Source organism: Jatropha curcas, chromosome 1 (genome assembly GCF_041381405.1).
Source record: "Jatropha curcas cultivar XTBG-Jc1 chromosome 1, XTBG_Jcur_1.0, whole genome shotgun sequence".
NCBI lineage: Eukaryota > Viridiplantae > Streptophyta > Magnoliopsida > Malpighiales > Euphorbiaceae > Jatropha > Jatropha curcas.
Window position 1 is genome coordinate 2,930,333 of NC_143151.1, and position 18,534 is coordinate 2,948,866.

Below are 18,534 nucleotides of genomic sequence, written 5' to 3' on the forward strand. Positions count from 1 at the left end.
TGTTATCAATATTAGCATCAATGGTTAAACGTTGACTGTTTGAAATTATTGTTACGAAATGTCTATATATGGTACCGAACACTTTTTAATCTTTGATAATTTTTTATTAGTAAATTGGCCGTTGAATGTTAACCATTCATCGCGTTGCTGTTTCGAAATGTCTATTTATGGTACTAAATATTTTAATTAATCACTGGTTATCAATTATTATTATCAATAGTTAAGTGTTGGCTCTGAGAAAATTTTACCTAGAGCAGGTTAAAGGCCCCACTCATAAATTAAATCAAAATAATATTTTTTATTGAAATGAGAGTATTTTCTGACCATACACTATAAAAAAGAATTAAAATACTTTTTAAATAATTTTATTGTGATTCGTTTGGTCTATAATATGACTATAGACCTGGTCTAAAAACAGTAATTTTCTTAATATTTAATCAATCACCTGTTACCAATTGTTACTGGCAACTATCAAGTTTGACCGTCCATCAACTATTATTATTGAGAAACGTCTATTTATGATATCAACACTATGACAAAAATCAATATTTACAGACATATGCTATCGATAGAAAAATTTCATTAGTGATTACTTACAGATTAGCAACTATTTACTGAAAAAATTAATTCTATAATTATAAAAGATTATGTAACTTAAGCAATTGATTATTGATATATTAGCAACAAAATTTACCGATGAATTTAAATTTTATTGGTAAAAAGCACATCATAAATTCATGCATAATTTGACCAATTTTTATAGAAATTTTAAATTTTAGGCAGTAGAAATTAACAATAAATGACAATATTAACGGTCAAAATATTCACCATATATATGAGTTCACAAGAATAAGCTCATCTTTTTAATGCAAAATAGATATGAGCAATTATTATTTAACTAAATTTTCATTTTTTATTAAAAAATTAATTTTTTGGTTTTAGCATAAAGAATAATAATAGAAATATAATGAATAATATTTTGATCTTGTTATTAAAAATTAAACGGTAAAAATACAATTTTAGACGATGGAATTGTTAATCCAATGGAAGCAAACTACAAAGATGTATTCACGTATTTTTTAAAAGAAAGAGCCTAAATAGTTGATTTCACTAAATAAAAGGAACTAAATAGTAATTTACACTGCAAGAATTAAGAAAAGCTACGACACATACAATACTATTGATTCTTCCCGTCGAAAGACACGATGTTCGCCTACCATATGTAGGCCTTCGGCCATATATCATGCATGCTGCTTTTGCAGGCTCGGTCCAACAGATGGACAAAGCCCACTTCGCACACCTCTTTTTTGGTTTATTCTTTTTTTGTTTTTTTTAAATCCAACTGCATATATAAGTTCAATTTATTAATTGAAAAAATTATAAATTTCTCTTCATATCGTGCTAAACTCTACCTTCTTACTTTTTAAAATACATCAATATAATTTTATAAATTGAAAGATTAAATTAAAAATTGAGTGTGTTTTAATTAATTTATATCGGTGTTGTTAGGATTTTTCTCTTCTTCTTTCCTCTTTAGTCTATTTAACCATAGTTTTTATTTGGAGTTGCCACTGTTAATTAGCGATAGCCTTTATTTTTCATTTTTTCTTCATGCTCTTGATATTTTATTGGTTTTCAATAAACTCATATATTTTATTCTAATAGATCTGTTTTTTTTAATTAGTGTTGCTTTGTCTTCGTGCTTGAAGTTTTTTGTCTTTGCTTCCGTGAGGATTTAGTTCCTTTTTTATGAAGATTTGTTACTAAAATGTATGATATTTGATTGGACAATTTATATCTTATTTTACTTGTGTGTATTTTCAATCAATGAAGCATAATAGTACGATATGTTCCTCCTTTGATGCTATTAACATTTAGTGGCATATACTCATCCGTGTACGTCATATACGATAAGTTTTTGGAAAAGCAATCCAAGTATGATCCAAAAAAGTTATTTTGTCGTCTAACTCAATTAAAGGACCAGTTACAAATATGAAGATTTATATCGATTAAATTCATCTTTAAGCAGAAAAATTCAATATTATTTCTTTTAATTTTAGTTTTATTATTCAAAAGAATATAGATAACTCTTTTGATTAGTTAAAGAATGAATGGATTTTCTATTAATTATGATAGCAAGTTTTAAGTATGATCTAATTGAGTATTTGTAATACTTGAATTTATTATTAATGAATTATATCTCTCAAAAACATTGAGTGCTTTTTTTTTAACATTATCATAAATTATGAATTTTAGTAGCATTTCACACATCTCCATATTAGTAAATGCATATTTTAATTTTTGATTTTTTTATATGCTAAATATTAACTTATTGTCTTGTTAACTTTTAAAATAATAATCATTACATATTTCAATTATTCCCCATTTAATTTTACAAATTAGAACATTACGTAAAATGATTTTGTAACTTAGAAGTATTTGATAAGTCCATTATTTTTAAGTTGAATATTTTACTAGATCAAAATTAAAATTGAAAATGCTACAAAAGTTTTTATGAAAGGTAAATGAATTAAATTTATGCATTTAGATTTTATAAAATAAAAATAAATAAACAAGACTTTTATGCTAAATTTGGACTATTAATTCAATTGGATCTATATACTAACCTCTTCAATAATATGATTTAGTTAATTAGTATAATTATAAGCAATTATCCATTAATTAAATAAACACTCCTGCAAATTGCCAAAACTGCAATCTCCGGCAAATACCTCTCAAATCCCTATACATAGCCTGGCCGGCATTGAAGTGCAGAAGTCACGTGGGGGACTAAAATCAATGAAGCCAGAAAGTAAATGACATTACCAAGGACAAAATTCTATTTCCCATGTTTTAGAGTCAAAACTATTGTGTCTTAAAAGGCTTAAACAACTACTAAGATTTGTACCAAATCACCAAAATTAAGGCACACCTAGCATTGACCCTAAGCTGAAAGCTCCAAACTCAAATGAACATTTTACAAGCTCCAACAAAGAGAGCCTTCACTTTATAGGACTTATCAACTCACACTCTAATCTTCAATGCAAGTGCCCGCCGGCCAGACCGCCGTGATTTGGAATCCACCACCAAATATTTAGCATATTTTCCTTCCTCTTTTCTTATTTTTGGGTTTTCTTGTTCTCTTTTTTGTCTACGCTCTCAGTATTTAGTTCCAAACTACATTTACAAAGCTAAGTGTTTGATAATCTCATTTCACCTCCGGTTACGTTCTGACGACTTGGATCTGGAATCTTTTGCTCCCTACTTGACTATTACTTTCACCAGAAACACTAGTGGTGTTTTCTTTCTTGGTTGGCGCTGGCATTGCCCTTGGCTTTCTTGGTATGCACTTGGTTCGTGCCCCGTCTTCCTCCTTTTCTGCCAGTTGCAACTGCGAGCTTGAGCTCCTGTTTCATCGTTAACCCCATAAAATAAAATAGAGGGAAAAGAGTATTGTACTAAAAAAAATATATACAAAATTAATTATGGAAGGTGAAAAAATAAAAAGAAGTAACAAGTCATGTGAACAAAAAAGTGATTGAAAGAAAACAGTGATACGTAAGAGTAAAGCCAGTTTTGAGTTTACAATTCGTGTACAGGTGCAGAGAAGTGAATAGAGAGTAACGGATAGCTTACAGCTTTCAATATCGTACGATATGATTCTTGATTCTTTCATTCAAAAGGCTAAAAGAGAAATCAATGTATTCTGACACTGGATCCCAGGAATGGCAAAGCAACAAAAATCAAACTATGGACTCTGTTGCTAGCAAATCTTGGGAAACTTTTTTCCAATGTAATTTCAAATCAATATTTTCCCCATTTCATTAAAAAAAACTCACTTTAATTCCAATACAATAGAATTCACTTCTATACTAATGCTTCAAGTTGCAAAGAATCTTTTATCTTTTTGCCATTCCAGCATTTCAGCAAAGTGGGATGGACCAGAGATAGTAGAAAATTTTGACATCACTTCCTGCTAAACTATATATAATAATAATAATAAGTTACTAAAAAATTGTGAAATGAAGGTCATACATTTGAGAAAATAGCTTTTCTTTACAGAGCGGGAAGAATGCATGCATTAACCCTCTTCAAAACCCACAATTGACGGATACTTTGTGGGTCACCTTTTTTTTTTTTTCCTTTGAAAATTTTCACTTCTGGATTGAGAGGTTAGGTATTGACATGCCTGAGCTTAGGAATTGATATCCCTATCTACTTATGATTTTTTTTTATTAAAATGATAATATTTTTCACTAATAAAATAAAAATAAAGACAATTATTAAAAAAATTTCTATTTGCATTAGTTTGTTTCACATATAAACCCATAAATTAAATCCCAACAAGTAAAAATAAAGACAATTATTAAAAAAAATTTCTATTTTCATTAGTTTGGTTGACGTATAAACCCATAAATTAAATCCCAACAAGTAATAATAAAGACAATTATTAAAAAAAAAAATATTTTCATTAGTTTGGTTCGTGTATAAACCCATAAATTAAATCCCAACAAGTCTAATCTAAAAGGTCATTGAGTTTCATACCTTGAAATTTATAAATTACATTTTGTTTAGATTTGACGTATGTCTCTAACTAATGAAAATAATAGAAATTTTTTAAAAATTGATCTCATTTTATCTTTTTTTCAATATATAATTAGAAATATCATGACTTAAAAAAAATCATTAAAGAACTTGATTTATGAATAGAACCGTGACCGGGCCTAGCAATTCAATCACAAAATTTATTATGCTAATGGAAAATTTTTGATTAAGTTAACAAAAAAAAAAAAATTACTTACCGATCTGCATTATAGGAGTTGGACCTCTTCAAAGCAGGGACCTCCTCTTTCTTTGTCTCGATCAAGCTCCCACTAAAATACTCTTTCTCTTCCAATCTCACCCCTCCAAAACTTGTGAATTCCTTCGATGTCCCCACTCCGTTCCCTCCTCCACGTGGCAGCCTTCCTTTGTAGTGTCCAATCAAAGAGAAGCCTTGTTCTCTTACCGCCGTGGCCCCACAGTCTCTAAATGACATGGAACCACACGAAATCAGGTGCATTAGAACGGTTGACGCCTTCGTCCTCCCACAATTCTCCACCGTCCGATTCAAACTCTCCTCATTACCGCTCCCTGAACCCAATATCAGCCGTCCATCAGCCTTCAACAGAGACTCTAATGTCTCAGGACTCGAATCCGACGGCGGAGGTGAAATCTCAATTTCTTCCCTGTTCACCTCCGGCTCCGGGCTTTTCTCCTCTTGCAATTCTTCAATTTCGTCTTCTTGCTTTGCCGGCCTTCTCCTCCTCCTCTTCTCATCAGTCTGAGTCGAAGCGTCAGCAGCGAGTTTCTGAGCCGACTCCGAGAATGACTCGGTTTTATAAACCTTATACTCATTAAGATCGACAGAGCTCCATGACTGGTTTCTCCGCCGCGTGACAACCGGAAAATTGGCTTCCTCACTTGAAGATAACTTACGAATCTCAGGTTGTTTCGGCGATGTAAACGACGATGTCGTTTCTAGGAGAAGCGGTTTGTTAGGGTTTATAGAGGAATCGAGAAGCTCTGATCCTTTAAGGACATACTCATGACCGTGGGCAGGATAGATGAGATCGTCCTCAGTTAAATCATGCCAAACGAAGCCGTTTTTGTAGCTCCTAATGTGTCGAAGATTATATTAGATTATCAGAACCTCAGAGATGAATGTGATAAGAAAATCAGGTCAAAATGTTGAAGAGGAATATTGGTCATTTTTAAAAATAATTTTCTTACCTTTTAGAAGACCATGAGTAGAGGCTAGCCATGCCTTTACCTCGAAGAATGTTTAGGCGATTGATAATATCTGTAAAATAAAGGAACTTTAATTTTTTAAGCACTATATATTTTTAATAGAGCTCTGTTTGATTGCCAAGAAAATGCAAGAAAATACGAACGGCTGAAAATCTGAAATATTCTAACTTGACTAACAAAACTTTATCCTTTTTCCGAAACATATTTTAAAAATCTTGTTAACATGTAATAGACAACGCATTTTTCCAAATTTTCTTATCTTATCCCGAGAGTAAAATAGCAGTTTCTCAGCTGGCAAACAGAAAGTTAATAAACAAAACTATCAACGGCCGTTTTACAAAGAAAAGCGAAAACATAAATAAATAAATAAATAAAGGCGAAAAACTTTCTAATTTCTTCCCTTTTTCCCCTCATTTTTTCTCGCGGAAAAGAAAAAACCAGAAAGAGAGTTAATTGTTATATACCTTTTAGGTAAAGACCTTCACTAGAAGTAAGAGGAACCTCCATAAAATGAGGATGCTCAAGCTGGCCATTTCTAGAAAGATAATAAACCACAGCGACTTTCCTTTGATCAGTTATGTTTTTGGGTTTACTTGGTTGAAGAAAAGGTTTGGTTCTTTCAGGAGTATTTTCTCTGTCTTTAAACCTCCTTGGAACCTGAATAAGCAAATCTGAACTTCTTCCTGTGGAAGAATTGACCGCCATATTTTCCTCCTCCTCTGCAACAGAGAACAAAAATTAAAAAAAAGAAACAAACAAGCTGTTATGAGTAACAAGAACGAGAAAACGAAGAAAAGGATTGGCAAGAAAGCGATTTACTAGAGAAAAGAAAGTGAAAGGAGACGAGATTATCGAAGACTGGGGAGAGAGAAAGGAAGTAGAGAGGGTTTCGGTTTTATAAGAGAAAGAAAGAGAGAGGTGTGAAAGGAGGGAGAGAATTCAAAATGGGGATGCGCAGACAACAGCTAAACAACAATACAGAGAGAGAGGCTGAGCGTTTGAGTAGAGCTGCAGGAGCTGTTTTTATTTTATGGGTACTGGATACTAACATCCAAGGTAGAACGGTGTCGTTTTCTATTGCATACAGCCCATTGCTGGAGATCTTACTGCTCAACTCTTTGGCATTTTATGCCGTTTTGGCCTTTTTTTTTTTTTTTAATACTATCAAATCAAGGATCTGTAAAAGATTAATTTTTTGGTTTCAATCAGTATTTATCTTTTCATCATTGATTTTTTTTAGGAAGGAAATTACAATAGCAGTTAAAAATTGAAAGACACAGTAAATATGCAATGCTCTGTGTTGGAATGTAAAAAACATGGACACTTAAAAATGCATTATTGAGTGTTTTTTTGTTTAGTTTTCAACTCGATTTGCCTTTGGAGATTTTTTTTTCCCCCCTATTTTATTTAGGTTATATTTAAATTAAAATAAATTCAATTTTGAGCTACTTGTAGAAAAGGTTCAAAATGTTGATTTTGGATTATATTTGTAGCCGCCTATGCTGTGTTGTTATGATCATTGCAATAATTGAAAGTGTAGCATTTCAAACATTCAATATATTCACCTATAATGTGATATAATTGCTTTTGTAATCTTGTAAGTATTAAAAAAAATATCGGAGTGATAGTAAATATTTAAGATACAAAATAGTTGGTTAAATAACTGCTTTTATGCAAAATAAAACTAAAATAATTACCTTTACTTTCTAGAATAGCATTACTATTTATAAGCTAAGAACTTTTTTTTTAAGTATATGATTTTATTAATTTGGACTCGGGCAAGATAAACTCTCGAAAGGATAAAGTTATTCTTACTAAATTTTAAACTAGCTCTTATTCACTCGTGATGAACATAGATGTTAAATCTCTATTATTATATTTGAAAGGAAGGAGCAAGTAAAATAAAGAATGAAATAAGATAAGAGTGTAATTTATCTCCTTATTTTGCCTTCTATGTTTAAATTGATGTAAAATAATTTTATTTTTATTATTATCTATGAATAGTAACTTTGCACTCATTTTCATTTCATTCTAAGAGAAAAATTATATAATGTAAAATAAATTTATTTTACATTCTCCTTAATATTTTCATCCAAACCAAATAAGGTAATTTAAAATTTTCAAGATATTTTCACATTCTATTTTACATCCATCCAAACAATGCATAACTAATAAAAAAAAAAAAATCAGTGTTAAAGTTCAAAAATTTAAAATTAGGATTTGAAAATTGCCATCAACAAGTTAGGTAAGCATGTGGAGCGCATGATTTTTTAAGCTTCGAGGTTGAAATGATACACATCAACGTCTAGGTCCTATATATGTAATATAAAAGCTAGCTTTTACTTTGGCTTAGTCCTCCTAATTCAAATAAAGTATAATTAATTATAGAAAAATTTTTTTATAGATTTTTCAGTAAAATATACTACAATTTATTGCTTATTATTATAAAAATAACACTTTTAATTTGTGGGAAACCATCGAATAAAAACTAATAGATTGTAAAGGAGTAACATATTTTATGATATACTAATTCAAAACCATAAAAAAATAAATTTTCGTTATATGATTGATTTTTTTTACTTTTTATTTTTATAAAAATATGAAAAAGGAAGATGTCTCAAATGAAAAATGTTCTTTGTGCACATTAGAAAAATAATAAAAAATGAAAATTTTAATAGTAAAAAAACTATTTTCTCTTTTCAATGAAAAGTATTATTTTATTAGTACGTATACCTTTTTTTTAATACAAAGGATAATATTTAGGTAAAAATTATTTTACATAATACTAACTTACTTTAGATTTTAAACATTTAATTTTATAAGTAAAATTTCTTTAGAGATACATTAGATTTTGATCGATCAATCCAATAATAATTATTTAAAAACAGTTGAATATGTGTAGTTTAGTTAGTCTTTTGACTTATGTGAAAAGCCACCGCAATGAAAGTTTGGCACCATGGTCCAACAATTGCTGGTGGGTTACGCCCCTTCCCTTTATACATAATTATTTTAGCAACTTCATTTTTATTCTAAATAAATCTTGTATGTCCGGGGTTTTATTTTGGATTACTTTATCTCTTATACTCTTATTTTATAATATTAGTATTTTTTTTATTTGTGAAAAAAAAATAGGTATAAAGTAAAATGTTCTAAGTTTGGCCCATAATATTTTTTCAGCTGGTTAGATTTTAAATTAAATAAAAAATTTAGTTACTTAAAAACAAAAATGAATTTTTTGTGAAGCTTGAAATTAAAAACTTGTAAAGACATGTAATATGGCAATCCGTGCATTGAAATCTATTGGCACTAAAGTTGACCTATGAGGATGGGGTATGGTCCACACCTAAGTCTGACTTATAAACACTGATTGAGAAAATCTTTTCTCTTTCCAATTTAGTAGGGGCCCATCCCATGTCCACGTGGACTAGTAAGTTGACTATCGATGTGAACAGATTGGACGACCCGCTATCCTATCATAATCATTGATATCACAGTACGATAACTAAACTGGTCGTTCCGCGCTTCCCGCCTTACTTATATTATCTTAATTAGTTTTAAAATATTAATTAAATAAAATAAGATAATTTAAAAATTATAAACTCATAGTAATCTACATATCTTAAAATAATTATAAATGTAAATAAATTTAAAAAATACATTAAGATCCAATTAAATTATAGAGAAATAAAATAAAATTTAATTTTTTTTAAAATAGAAAATAAAAGGAGACAACCACCTAGAATTTTATTTTGGTTTATATTTTAGTTGAATGATTATTACTATCAAATATTTTATAATTAAATGTATTTAAATCTCAAAAAAAAGAATTCTTTAAATATTTTTATATAAAATTTAAATATAAAAATATATACATATTTTTATTTATTTATGTATTCTCTCATTGTTTCGATTAGTAATTCTTACTAATCACGTGATGTTAGGATTTAATATCATTAACATAATTAATATAAAATTAATAAATAAAAACATCAATTAAACTATTAAATATTTTAATAATATTTTTTTAAGGTCTTAATAAACATCAAAACTAAATTGATTTGTTTCCATGTATAAAAAAAAATTAATTTGTTTCAAAGATACTTTAAATTTCAATTCAATATTTGAGAGAGTATTGAATTAAGCTCTGGAGAACAAACTCACTTGTATAGGAATGCAACAGTAAGCTCTGGAGTCTCCTCTGGTGCCTAATGGTAACATCCAAGTTCAATTATATATAGCTAGATTTTAGGTTAAAAAATTTAAAAGATAACATTTTAGTTGAATTAAATTAGGTTTCAAAAAGGAACGTTTCGGTCACAGGTGAACACCATCTGAACAGGTATCCGAGGTTTTAGTTGAATTAGATTATAATTTAAAATTTATCAATTATCATTATTATATATTAAATATTAAATTGAAAAAAATAATTATATTGGCCAGTCAAAATATAAAAAATAAAGAAAATTTTCTAGAAAAAGATAAATGGAATGCTAAACAAAGAGAACGCTTTAAAATATTTCCTTGTTTCAACTTTCATATATATATAGGTGGACGGTTCAGAAGAACACATCAGAAGGGAACTCAGATGCTTTGGAGGCAAATCTTTTTGTTTTTGAACAATTGCTTCTTTTTTTTTTTCACTTGTTTTTTATCTTGAATTTTTTTTATCCATTTTACTAAGAATTTTTCAATCTGAAAATGGATAAAAAAAATAATCTAGCTTTTAAATAGATAATAAAAAATCCTGCTAAATGTCCCACATCAATCCTCACACTATTTGACTGTTTAGATATATATTTTATAGAAAAAAATGAAATAAGGCTCGATTTGCTTTCTAAATTTAGTCACGACGTAAAACCCAATTTTTATAAATTAAAAGTAGCTCTGAAGCTCGAGAAGAAGAACTACAAGAGGCGAATAAAGACCTAGAAGCAAGAGAGCAGCAATCACTGATCAGAGAAGAAATGCCATTAGGAGGAGAATCAAGTAAATGAACATCAAGGCCAAGAGAGAAAGCATGAGAAGCTAAACAATCAACACAATGATTAGTTTCCTATGGACATGACAAACCTTAACAGTCCAACCTCCATGAAGTAATGCTTTAATAGCTCTTACAATGGAAAAATTATTTCAATATAGAGAGAATATATAATTAATATTTCAATATTTTTATTTGAGAACTGAAATTATATGCTTTTCGTTAAAATTATATATATAAACAAGATTATTTTCAACTGAACTTATTCAATTAAAATAAAAAATTAAATTTCTAACTGATTGTATTACCAAATAAATAAAACTAAACGACAATGACAGATAACATGATAGGCGAGGATGGGCAGAAGCATCATGTGATATTTGGAATGATTAGATGATGGTAAAAAAATTGTAGTTACACATGAAGGAAGGAGGATCTCAGAGGACAAGTATAAAGATTTCTTCTGAAAGGAATAAAATGATTGATTCCTTTCCTTTCCTTTCCTATGTGTTTTAAAAATATTGCATCATCTTCTTCTCCCCAAAAAAGTTTTCAACATTGATTATAAATTATTGAGAGAAGATCAATGATTGTCGTTTTCTGCATTATCAATCTGACTTCTCAAAGAAATACCTAAAATTTTAATTATGTATTACTTTATTTTTCCCATGAAATTATAAAATTTGTGGATGAGCATACGTAATGAGAAAACAAGACAAACCTGAAGAAGAAATCTTGAGAATCTAAGATGTTTGAACAAGTCAAGAAATTGGTCTGAAAAATATGCAAAATGAGAAGTGTGCATACAAGAGAAGAAATGGTATTGGTCGGTAGTCAAAATAGTCGTATTTTTTCTCACCCATGTGAAAGTGTCTTCACCACATGCATTTGACTCGCAAACTCACAAGCCTTTAGTTTAATTAGGGTTTGACACCGACAAGGAAAACAGCCACCATATCCGACTGATTCAATTTGAATATAAACACAGAATTTCCAAATTCTCTCTATACAGATTCTCAAATTATTTTGATTTTCTTTTTATTACATGACAGTCTCTCATGCCTTAGCAAATAGTTATGTTTGACCATAAAAAGAGATAGTGCATGTTTGACCAAACCATGTGCCCCACTTTTCAGCTTCAACAGGTGAGTTCAAAGGACCAAAGATAGCTTCTGTTTCTACTTCTAACCATAATAGAAAGTTAGAAACCATCTCACTAGCTTACAAGCAAATTAATATTTGTTAATCATGGTCTGGTTCGGTTTAGAAGATTTCAATGAATAGAAACTAATTTTTTTTTTTTTTTTGGTTAAATTTCAAATCAAAATCAAACTACTTCAAAATCAAACCATATAAAACCAGTGGTTTAATCTGATTTAATTCGATTAACAGTTTGAACTGTTTAATTAACACTATTAGTTTGAAACTTTAAAAAACTGATTTTTTTTTTTTTTTTTGAAAAAAATGTAAGTGAACAATCAAACAAAAAGAACGTCCACAATCTTTACATGGTCTAATATGTATATATCTATTTTATTTGTGGACTTTCAGGCCCAAGCCCAAATATTTCAGAAGCGCCCATTTATTTTAACCCGACGAAGGCCCAAGCCATACCACAACTATGAAAATAGAAAACCAAGAAAATTTACATATTAGACATCCACTCTACTCCCATACTATTTTATCTTTATCTTTGAATTAAGGTGATGTTTAAGAATGCCATTCGATCTTAAAATTAATATTCATAATATTTATTAATTTTGAGTTGATTGGGATTATTTATTACGTGTCACTTAAAATTTCAATTAAACTAAAATGATAAATTAAAAATTAATATTGCACTATGTTTTAATTAAAAAATGAAAAATTTTAGGACATATATATGATTCAAAACTTAAAATTCAATTCTTAAATTTTTTAACACTTATTTTCAATTTCAAAAAATAAAACCTAAATTACTAGTTGATGAAGTATTTTAAATTGATATCATTTTGATTTTTTATAATTTTTAATTTACTTTAAATGTAACATATTCATGCATGTGATATAATAAAAGCCAAAAAAAAAAAAAAATACAAATACAAAAGTAATTTATTGGATTTTGTATGCATATTGGACAATATACCGATAATTTTAATTTAAAGATCCTACGTAATTATAAATAGCATTGTTTGTGTTAAATGAGTTAAATTTATCTTTAAAACAAAATGCACTAAAGATTTACTTCCTCATTGTATACTATTCTTTTTTCTGCATATTTTCAATGTGGGATTAACTCACACATTTTTACACTTCCCTCAAGCGTCCATTAGGATATGATCTATTCGAAAACTTTCATCATTCGAAAATTTTCATACAATACGGGTTAGAATCTAGATTTTGATACAATTTTAAATATGGACCTAGAATCAATTAATCAAATTTAATTAACAATTCATTTAATAATTTGAATTTATAATGAATTGGTCTTATAAAGGTAGACATGCATTTGTTATTAGAATATACATTTACATACAAATAAATATATCCTCATCAATTAAAAAAACTTTAATTAACTTAGGAGTTGTGGCTAATTTAGTAACACAGGTTAGATATGTGGGAAGAACTCTTAGGTTCGATCCTCAATAGACACACCTGCAAGGAGGAATGAGAAGCTGTAATTGTGACTAAATTTCGAGTCGAATTAGGCAGTCCATATCTCTGATAATGGAACCTGAATACCAATGATTTATATAAAAAAAAAAACTTTAACTAATATAAAAATTAATAAATCTAATCTTTTTCTTAATTTGACAAGTAATAACGACAATCAAGCCTTAATTCTAAATTATTTAGGATCGATTGTATGAATATTTTATTTTAGATATCGATTATCATCATGTTAATATCCATGCAAAATAAGGCATAAATCAGAAAAAAATATTAAAATGCTTTTAATTAAAGAACAATTTTAAAATCATTTGATATATTAATAAATCTTAATTTCTGATCATGTTAATATTTTTTTTTTGAAAGAAATCGAGTTAAAAAAAAAATCCTTTACTGATAAGAAATAGCTTAAGTAGTAAGATATATATATACTTGAAAACAGGTGTCAATTGTAAATTGAAGGCCAAAAGATAAAAAGATGCAAAGGGAAGCAATCATGCAAAAGAGTTTTATGTACTTTATTTACCTCTGCGGAAAAGACACGTTCAAGAAAATAAAAAAACGACGCTTTCTTTTCTTTATTTAAAAAAAAGAAAAGACGAATTATTTTTATTTCTTTTAACTTTCTCATCAGTCATCAATGCCTTGACAATTCAAATAAATTAGATATTACTGAAAAAATTCCCTAAAAGAAGAAGTTCAGTAAAAAAATAGTTATCAGCTCTAAAGCTAATTATCATTACTCAAACTTTCTTTAATTAGACTTAATTACTTGAAAATTTTCAATTTTTAACTTGTTTTTCAGTCATAAATTAATTTTTTATTCAAAGAAAATCAATATTAATAATTTAATTTTGATGTTAGCATTTGATAGTGGACTTTTATCACTGAGAAAAAAAAAATGAAAAAGATCCAACAAGGATTTGAATCCAATCAGACTAAACAATGATTTGAATTTGTCAGCCTAATAAAATATACTGAACATATTGTTAATTCCAAAATATTTCTTTCCCAGGCAGCCCTATTATAATGATTAATGTTAATTATTTGGTAAACCCATCACTAATTTTTTGGCTCATGCATGGATATGTTAAATTATCATTAAAAATATCATTTATGTTATAATATAATTAATATAAATTGCAACTTGGTAATTTTAAATGACTTAAATGAAAAGGAGATAGCACCTTTCGTATTTGATAATAAATTTTTTATTATCAGATTATAATACGTTTGAACGCATATCGTATTCTTATGTGTAAAAAACTTACACAAGAATATAATCGTCTTTGATTCAAAAAAAAAAAAAAAAAAATTGAATCATAACATTTTGAAAGCAGCCACTTGTTGAAAAAAAAATTCATAAGGATATTTTGACGACTAAACTAAACAGCTTCTAACAAAAAGGACGTAGAGAATTATTCTTCCAGACTCATTGGCTCTTCCTAAATTCAATCCAATAGTTAATAATTTCAATTTATTTTATTTTGACATTCAATTTCTTGAACCTATCAGCGCTGTTGAGGGAATATTCCATCAAGAATATAATTAATTGATTTAAAACAAGTTCTGATAGAAACAAAAAATAAAAAATTAAAAATAAGAAGAGGCAATTTTTCGTGTATTTTATCATCTAGAAGTGTGAAAAATTTTAAATTTTAAGTATTTTCTAGCACCACTATATTTATGCTTTGCTTGGTGCGAGAGAAAAGAAAATAATGAAATCAATTTTACATTAAACAATGTAATTTTCTTAATTTATTCATCATATTTTCTTCGATTTGGAGACATTTTTAAATTTTATGAGTTCGAGAGAAAAATAATTCATATTTTCTTTACTTTTTCTCAATAAAGAAAATTCTTTACATTAATATTTTCTTCACATATTTGCTGTCTTCCAAGAAAATTCTCATATTCAAATAGTAGGAGAGATTATTGGATCAAGGGAAAGAAAAGCAAAACGATTAGTTTTTGGTTCATTGAGAAAAGCTAACTCAGGGCAAATTAGTGAATTTTATACTAAATATTACTTTAGTCATTTTTATGATTTAAATATTAAATTAAAATGCCAATATATCTAAATTTTTAAATAATAGCATTCAGGATTTTGTAAATATAAATATAAAGTCGTTTTAAGGTGATTTTGTAATAAGTTACGTAGTTAATGGTATTTTTATAATTTAAACCGAAAATTTTTGGCACAATTTGTGGCGACAGTGCAGGACCTTAAGCAGTTTTGGTGTTGCTGAAGTCATCGAGGATTGAAATTGTAAATGCATGTTGATTGTGCTTGTCGTGAAAGGACACGTACCATTTAGCAGCTCTCCAGTAACGAAAACTTATGAAATTCATTCAAGCCAAACACATCATCTGCTAATTATTAGCGTTCAACGTCAAGATAATACAAAAGGGACAAAGAACATATGAAGGTGATGATGATAATGCATTAATGATGCAGACTCTCCATCTATAATGTATGTGGAAACCTGCTTATGTCATCAAAAAACAACAACAGTGAAAAGTTTCATAACATTCTATCTAGCCCTCATAGTGCATATGCATAAATCATAATCTTTCCCTGCAACTTGCAATGGACACAACTCTACTCCTTACGCTTGTTCACAACTCTCGATGATTTGTTTTTTTCTGTCTTTCAATTTTTTAAGAATTTTTCCACTAAGACTTGTAACCATTCAATATGAAATACTTGGCAGAAGATGATGCAAGTCTTTATCTTGAAAATTTTTAAACAAGTTAATGCGAATAGACGTGGTGCGTTCTTCATCTTCAGGAATGGCAAGGCTAGCTTCTAGAGAGAGATTCAGAGATGGGTGGGTTAACTGTTTGGAGTCTTATCGTAAGAACAGAAAGGCAGTAATTACTTAGCAGCGGGACAATTAATGACATTTCATTTCAGATTGGCTAACAATGACATTTCAAGTTATTGGATGGTCACTTTCCAAAAGCATCTCTTGGAGGAAAGTATCATATAAACGACTTATCATATCAAGACAAGACCCTATTGATCTGATCTCTTGTTTTTTTTTTTTTAACCATTGATCTGATCTAGAAAAACTAATATAGAAACTATTTAGTTGCTTTTTCTTTTCGTTTTACCCTACGTTTTTAAGTACATATAATTACAACCTTGTTACACAAGCTTACTAAATGATGTGAGCTCTCTATTTATTAAGTAAATTACCTGCTTACTCGGTGTGTGGGGTCAGCATACACCAACTTTGGTATAACTTGTATTCGAGGAATTCTCGAGGCGAGGATTGAAATTATTTATCATATAATTAACACTTTATTGGTTAGAAATTTTATAAAATTATTTTTGTTTAAGTCGAATTCATAGTCTCATTCATAAATCAAATCTATAAAAATAAAAATTTATTAAATAATGTTCATATTTTATTTTTTTTTAGCCATATAATTAGAAATACCCTCACTTCGTAGGTCTAATCAATTATATATGTGCAAATTACTGAAAAAATTATTTGAGTAATTATAAAAGGTAAATGGGAAATCACATCTTTAAAAAAAAAAAAAAAAATACTCATGATAAGTACCTGCCACTATTGCTCAAGCAATATATGAACGCAAAAAATTTTGTGATTAATGAAGGGAAATCTCAGAATATCTTCTGAATTTAAGAAATGGGAATCCCACTTTCACTTTCTTGTAAGTTATAACAGATTCACCAATCATTTAAACCCAGCTATTAATCCTTGGAGCTAGAACAACTTTTTAAATAAAATAAAATAAAAAACCAATAGAGGCAATAATATACAAAAGACCAACTTAAGCAAGAGAGTAACTGTCATGGTCCCAGTATTTTCTTAATCATTCCTGTAATAATGCTCATCACTAGGCCAGTCTGCATTTGACCAACCACCAGTGATAGAGAGCAAGCTTCGAGAATTTTCTTTTTAAATGGTGGAAAAGAAAAGGGATCTCCACTTTAGATTCCATCATCCCAAACAAGGCTACAAAAGTTAGATCCATTAATAGGGTTTTAATTAGTATTAATCTAGCTAGTGTAATTTTGGGAAAGTATCATAAAGCACTGGCATTAAAAAAATGATATTTTTCTTCCTATTATTAGAAATGACAAATCTAAGAAAGTAGTAGTAAAATGTGGTGGAGGTTGATCAATGATCTATCTTTTCAGATCCCAAAGAAATTGGGACCTTTTACTCCACTTGATGTCCTATATCTTATCAAGATGTTCATTTTTTCAATGTTAATCCGTGTTATCGAGTGCAAAAAATATAAGATTAAATTAATATATTAACTTATCATGTCATATAATATATATTATCGTGCAATTTATTATGTAGTGGAAGGTGGAATAAGCAGTGATGCATCGGAGAAGCCTCGTGGCATCCCCGATGGAGCAATCCACAAATAAAAATGGTATAACTTTTATAATTAACCAGCCCTGTCAAGGAGTGAAATATGATGACAATGGTTTCTTTTTTCTTAGCTAAAGGTTTTAAATTTTAGCAGAGAGCATTTCACCATTTTTATGAATCTATCCAATGTGAATCTAGATTAATTGAGTCACAGAATTTCGAATATCAGACGTTAAAAAAAAAAGCTAGCCCCACATCTCTTTACACGTGTGGCATGGCATTTAGAGAGAGAGAGAATCAGTCGAGGTCAGGCAAAAAAAGAAGTACGAGGGCCATCTTAGGGTTGCATGTGGTTGGGGTGTTTATGACCCAGTTTATAAAGGAAAAGGAAAAGTGAAAGTAAAAAATATAATCCACCATAGAGTTTTAGAAGCTCAAGATGATTAAAGCTTTTTTGGGTAGTGGAGAAAAATCTATTCGAGCAATATTTACTCTTGTTTGGAATAAATAAATTTTATAAAACTTTTATTGAATGTATTTATATAAATTTTTAAATATATTTTTATATTTAATAAAAAAATAAAAATTTAAATTTTATGAATTCAATTTTATGAATTTAAATATAATTAATCTAATTTTTATAAAAAAATTAATTGTTTTAAATGAACTCTACAAACTTAAACAACTTCCAACATTTATGACAAAATTATCTATTCTCTTGATCTTCTAAAATTGTTATACAAAGGACAGAAAACAAAA

General features: G+C 28.6%; 1 protein-coding gene across 2 annotated transcripts; it reads right to left on the reverse strand.

The window, feature by feature from the left end:
* Positions 1-2,813: 2,813 nt before the first annotated feature.
* Positions 2,814-6,784, reverse strand: LOC105628213 (UPSTREAM OF FLC protein (DUF966)). 2 transcript variants are annotated; one of them, XM_012209587.4, is made up of 5 exons: positions 6,610-6,784; positions 6,255-6,509; positions 5,773-5,842; positions 4,803-5,657; positions 2,814-3,407 (listed from the first exon to the last, which is right to left on the reverse strand). In XM_012209587.4, exons 2-5 carry the CDS (start codon positions 6,493-6,495, stop codon positions 3,224-3,226), a joined length of 1,350 nt encoding a protein of 449 aa, XP_012064977.1. In that variant the 5' UTR covers positions 6,496-6,509; positions 6,610-6,784; the 3' UTR covers positions 2,814-3,223. The 2 variants fall into 2 exon arrangements, with proteins under 2 accessions (XP_012064977.1, XP_089572021.1); XM_089715895.1 differs by lacking the exon at positions 2,814-3,407 and having other exon boundaries at positions 4,799-5,657; positions 6,255-6,784.
* Positions 6,785-18,534: the final 11,750 nt, after the last annotated feature.

What these genes read in the sequence shown, in the direction of transcription:
- LOC105628213 (XM_012209587.4), bottom strand. Translation starts at nt 6,495, where the DNA reads ATGGCGGTCAATTCTTCCACAGGAAGAAGTTCAGATTTGCTTATTCAG. An exon ending in TGAAGGTCTTTACCTAAAAG is followed by an intron (nt 5,843 to 6,254) that starts GTATATAACAAT and finishes TTTATTTTACAG; the next exon opens with ATATTATCAATCGCCTAAAC. An exon ending in TACTCATGGTCTTCTAAAAG is followed by an intron (nt 5,658 to 5,772) that starts GTAAGAAAATTA and finishes TCGACACATTAG; the next exon opens with GAGCTACAAAAACGGCTTCG.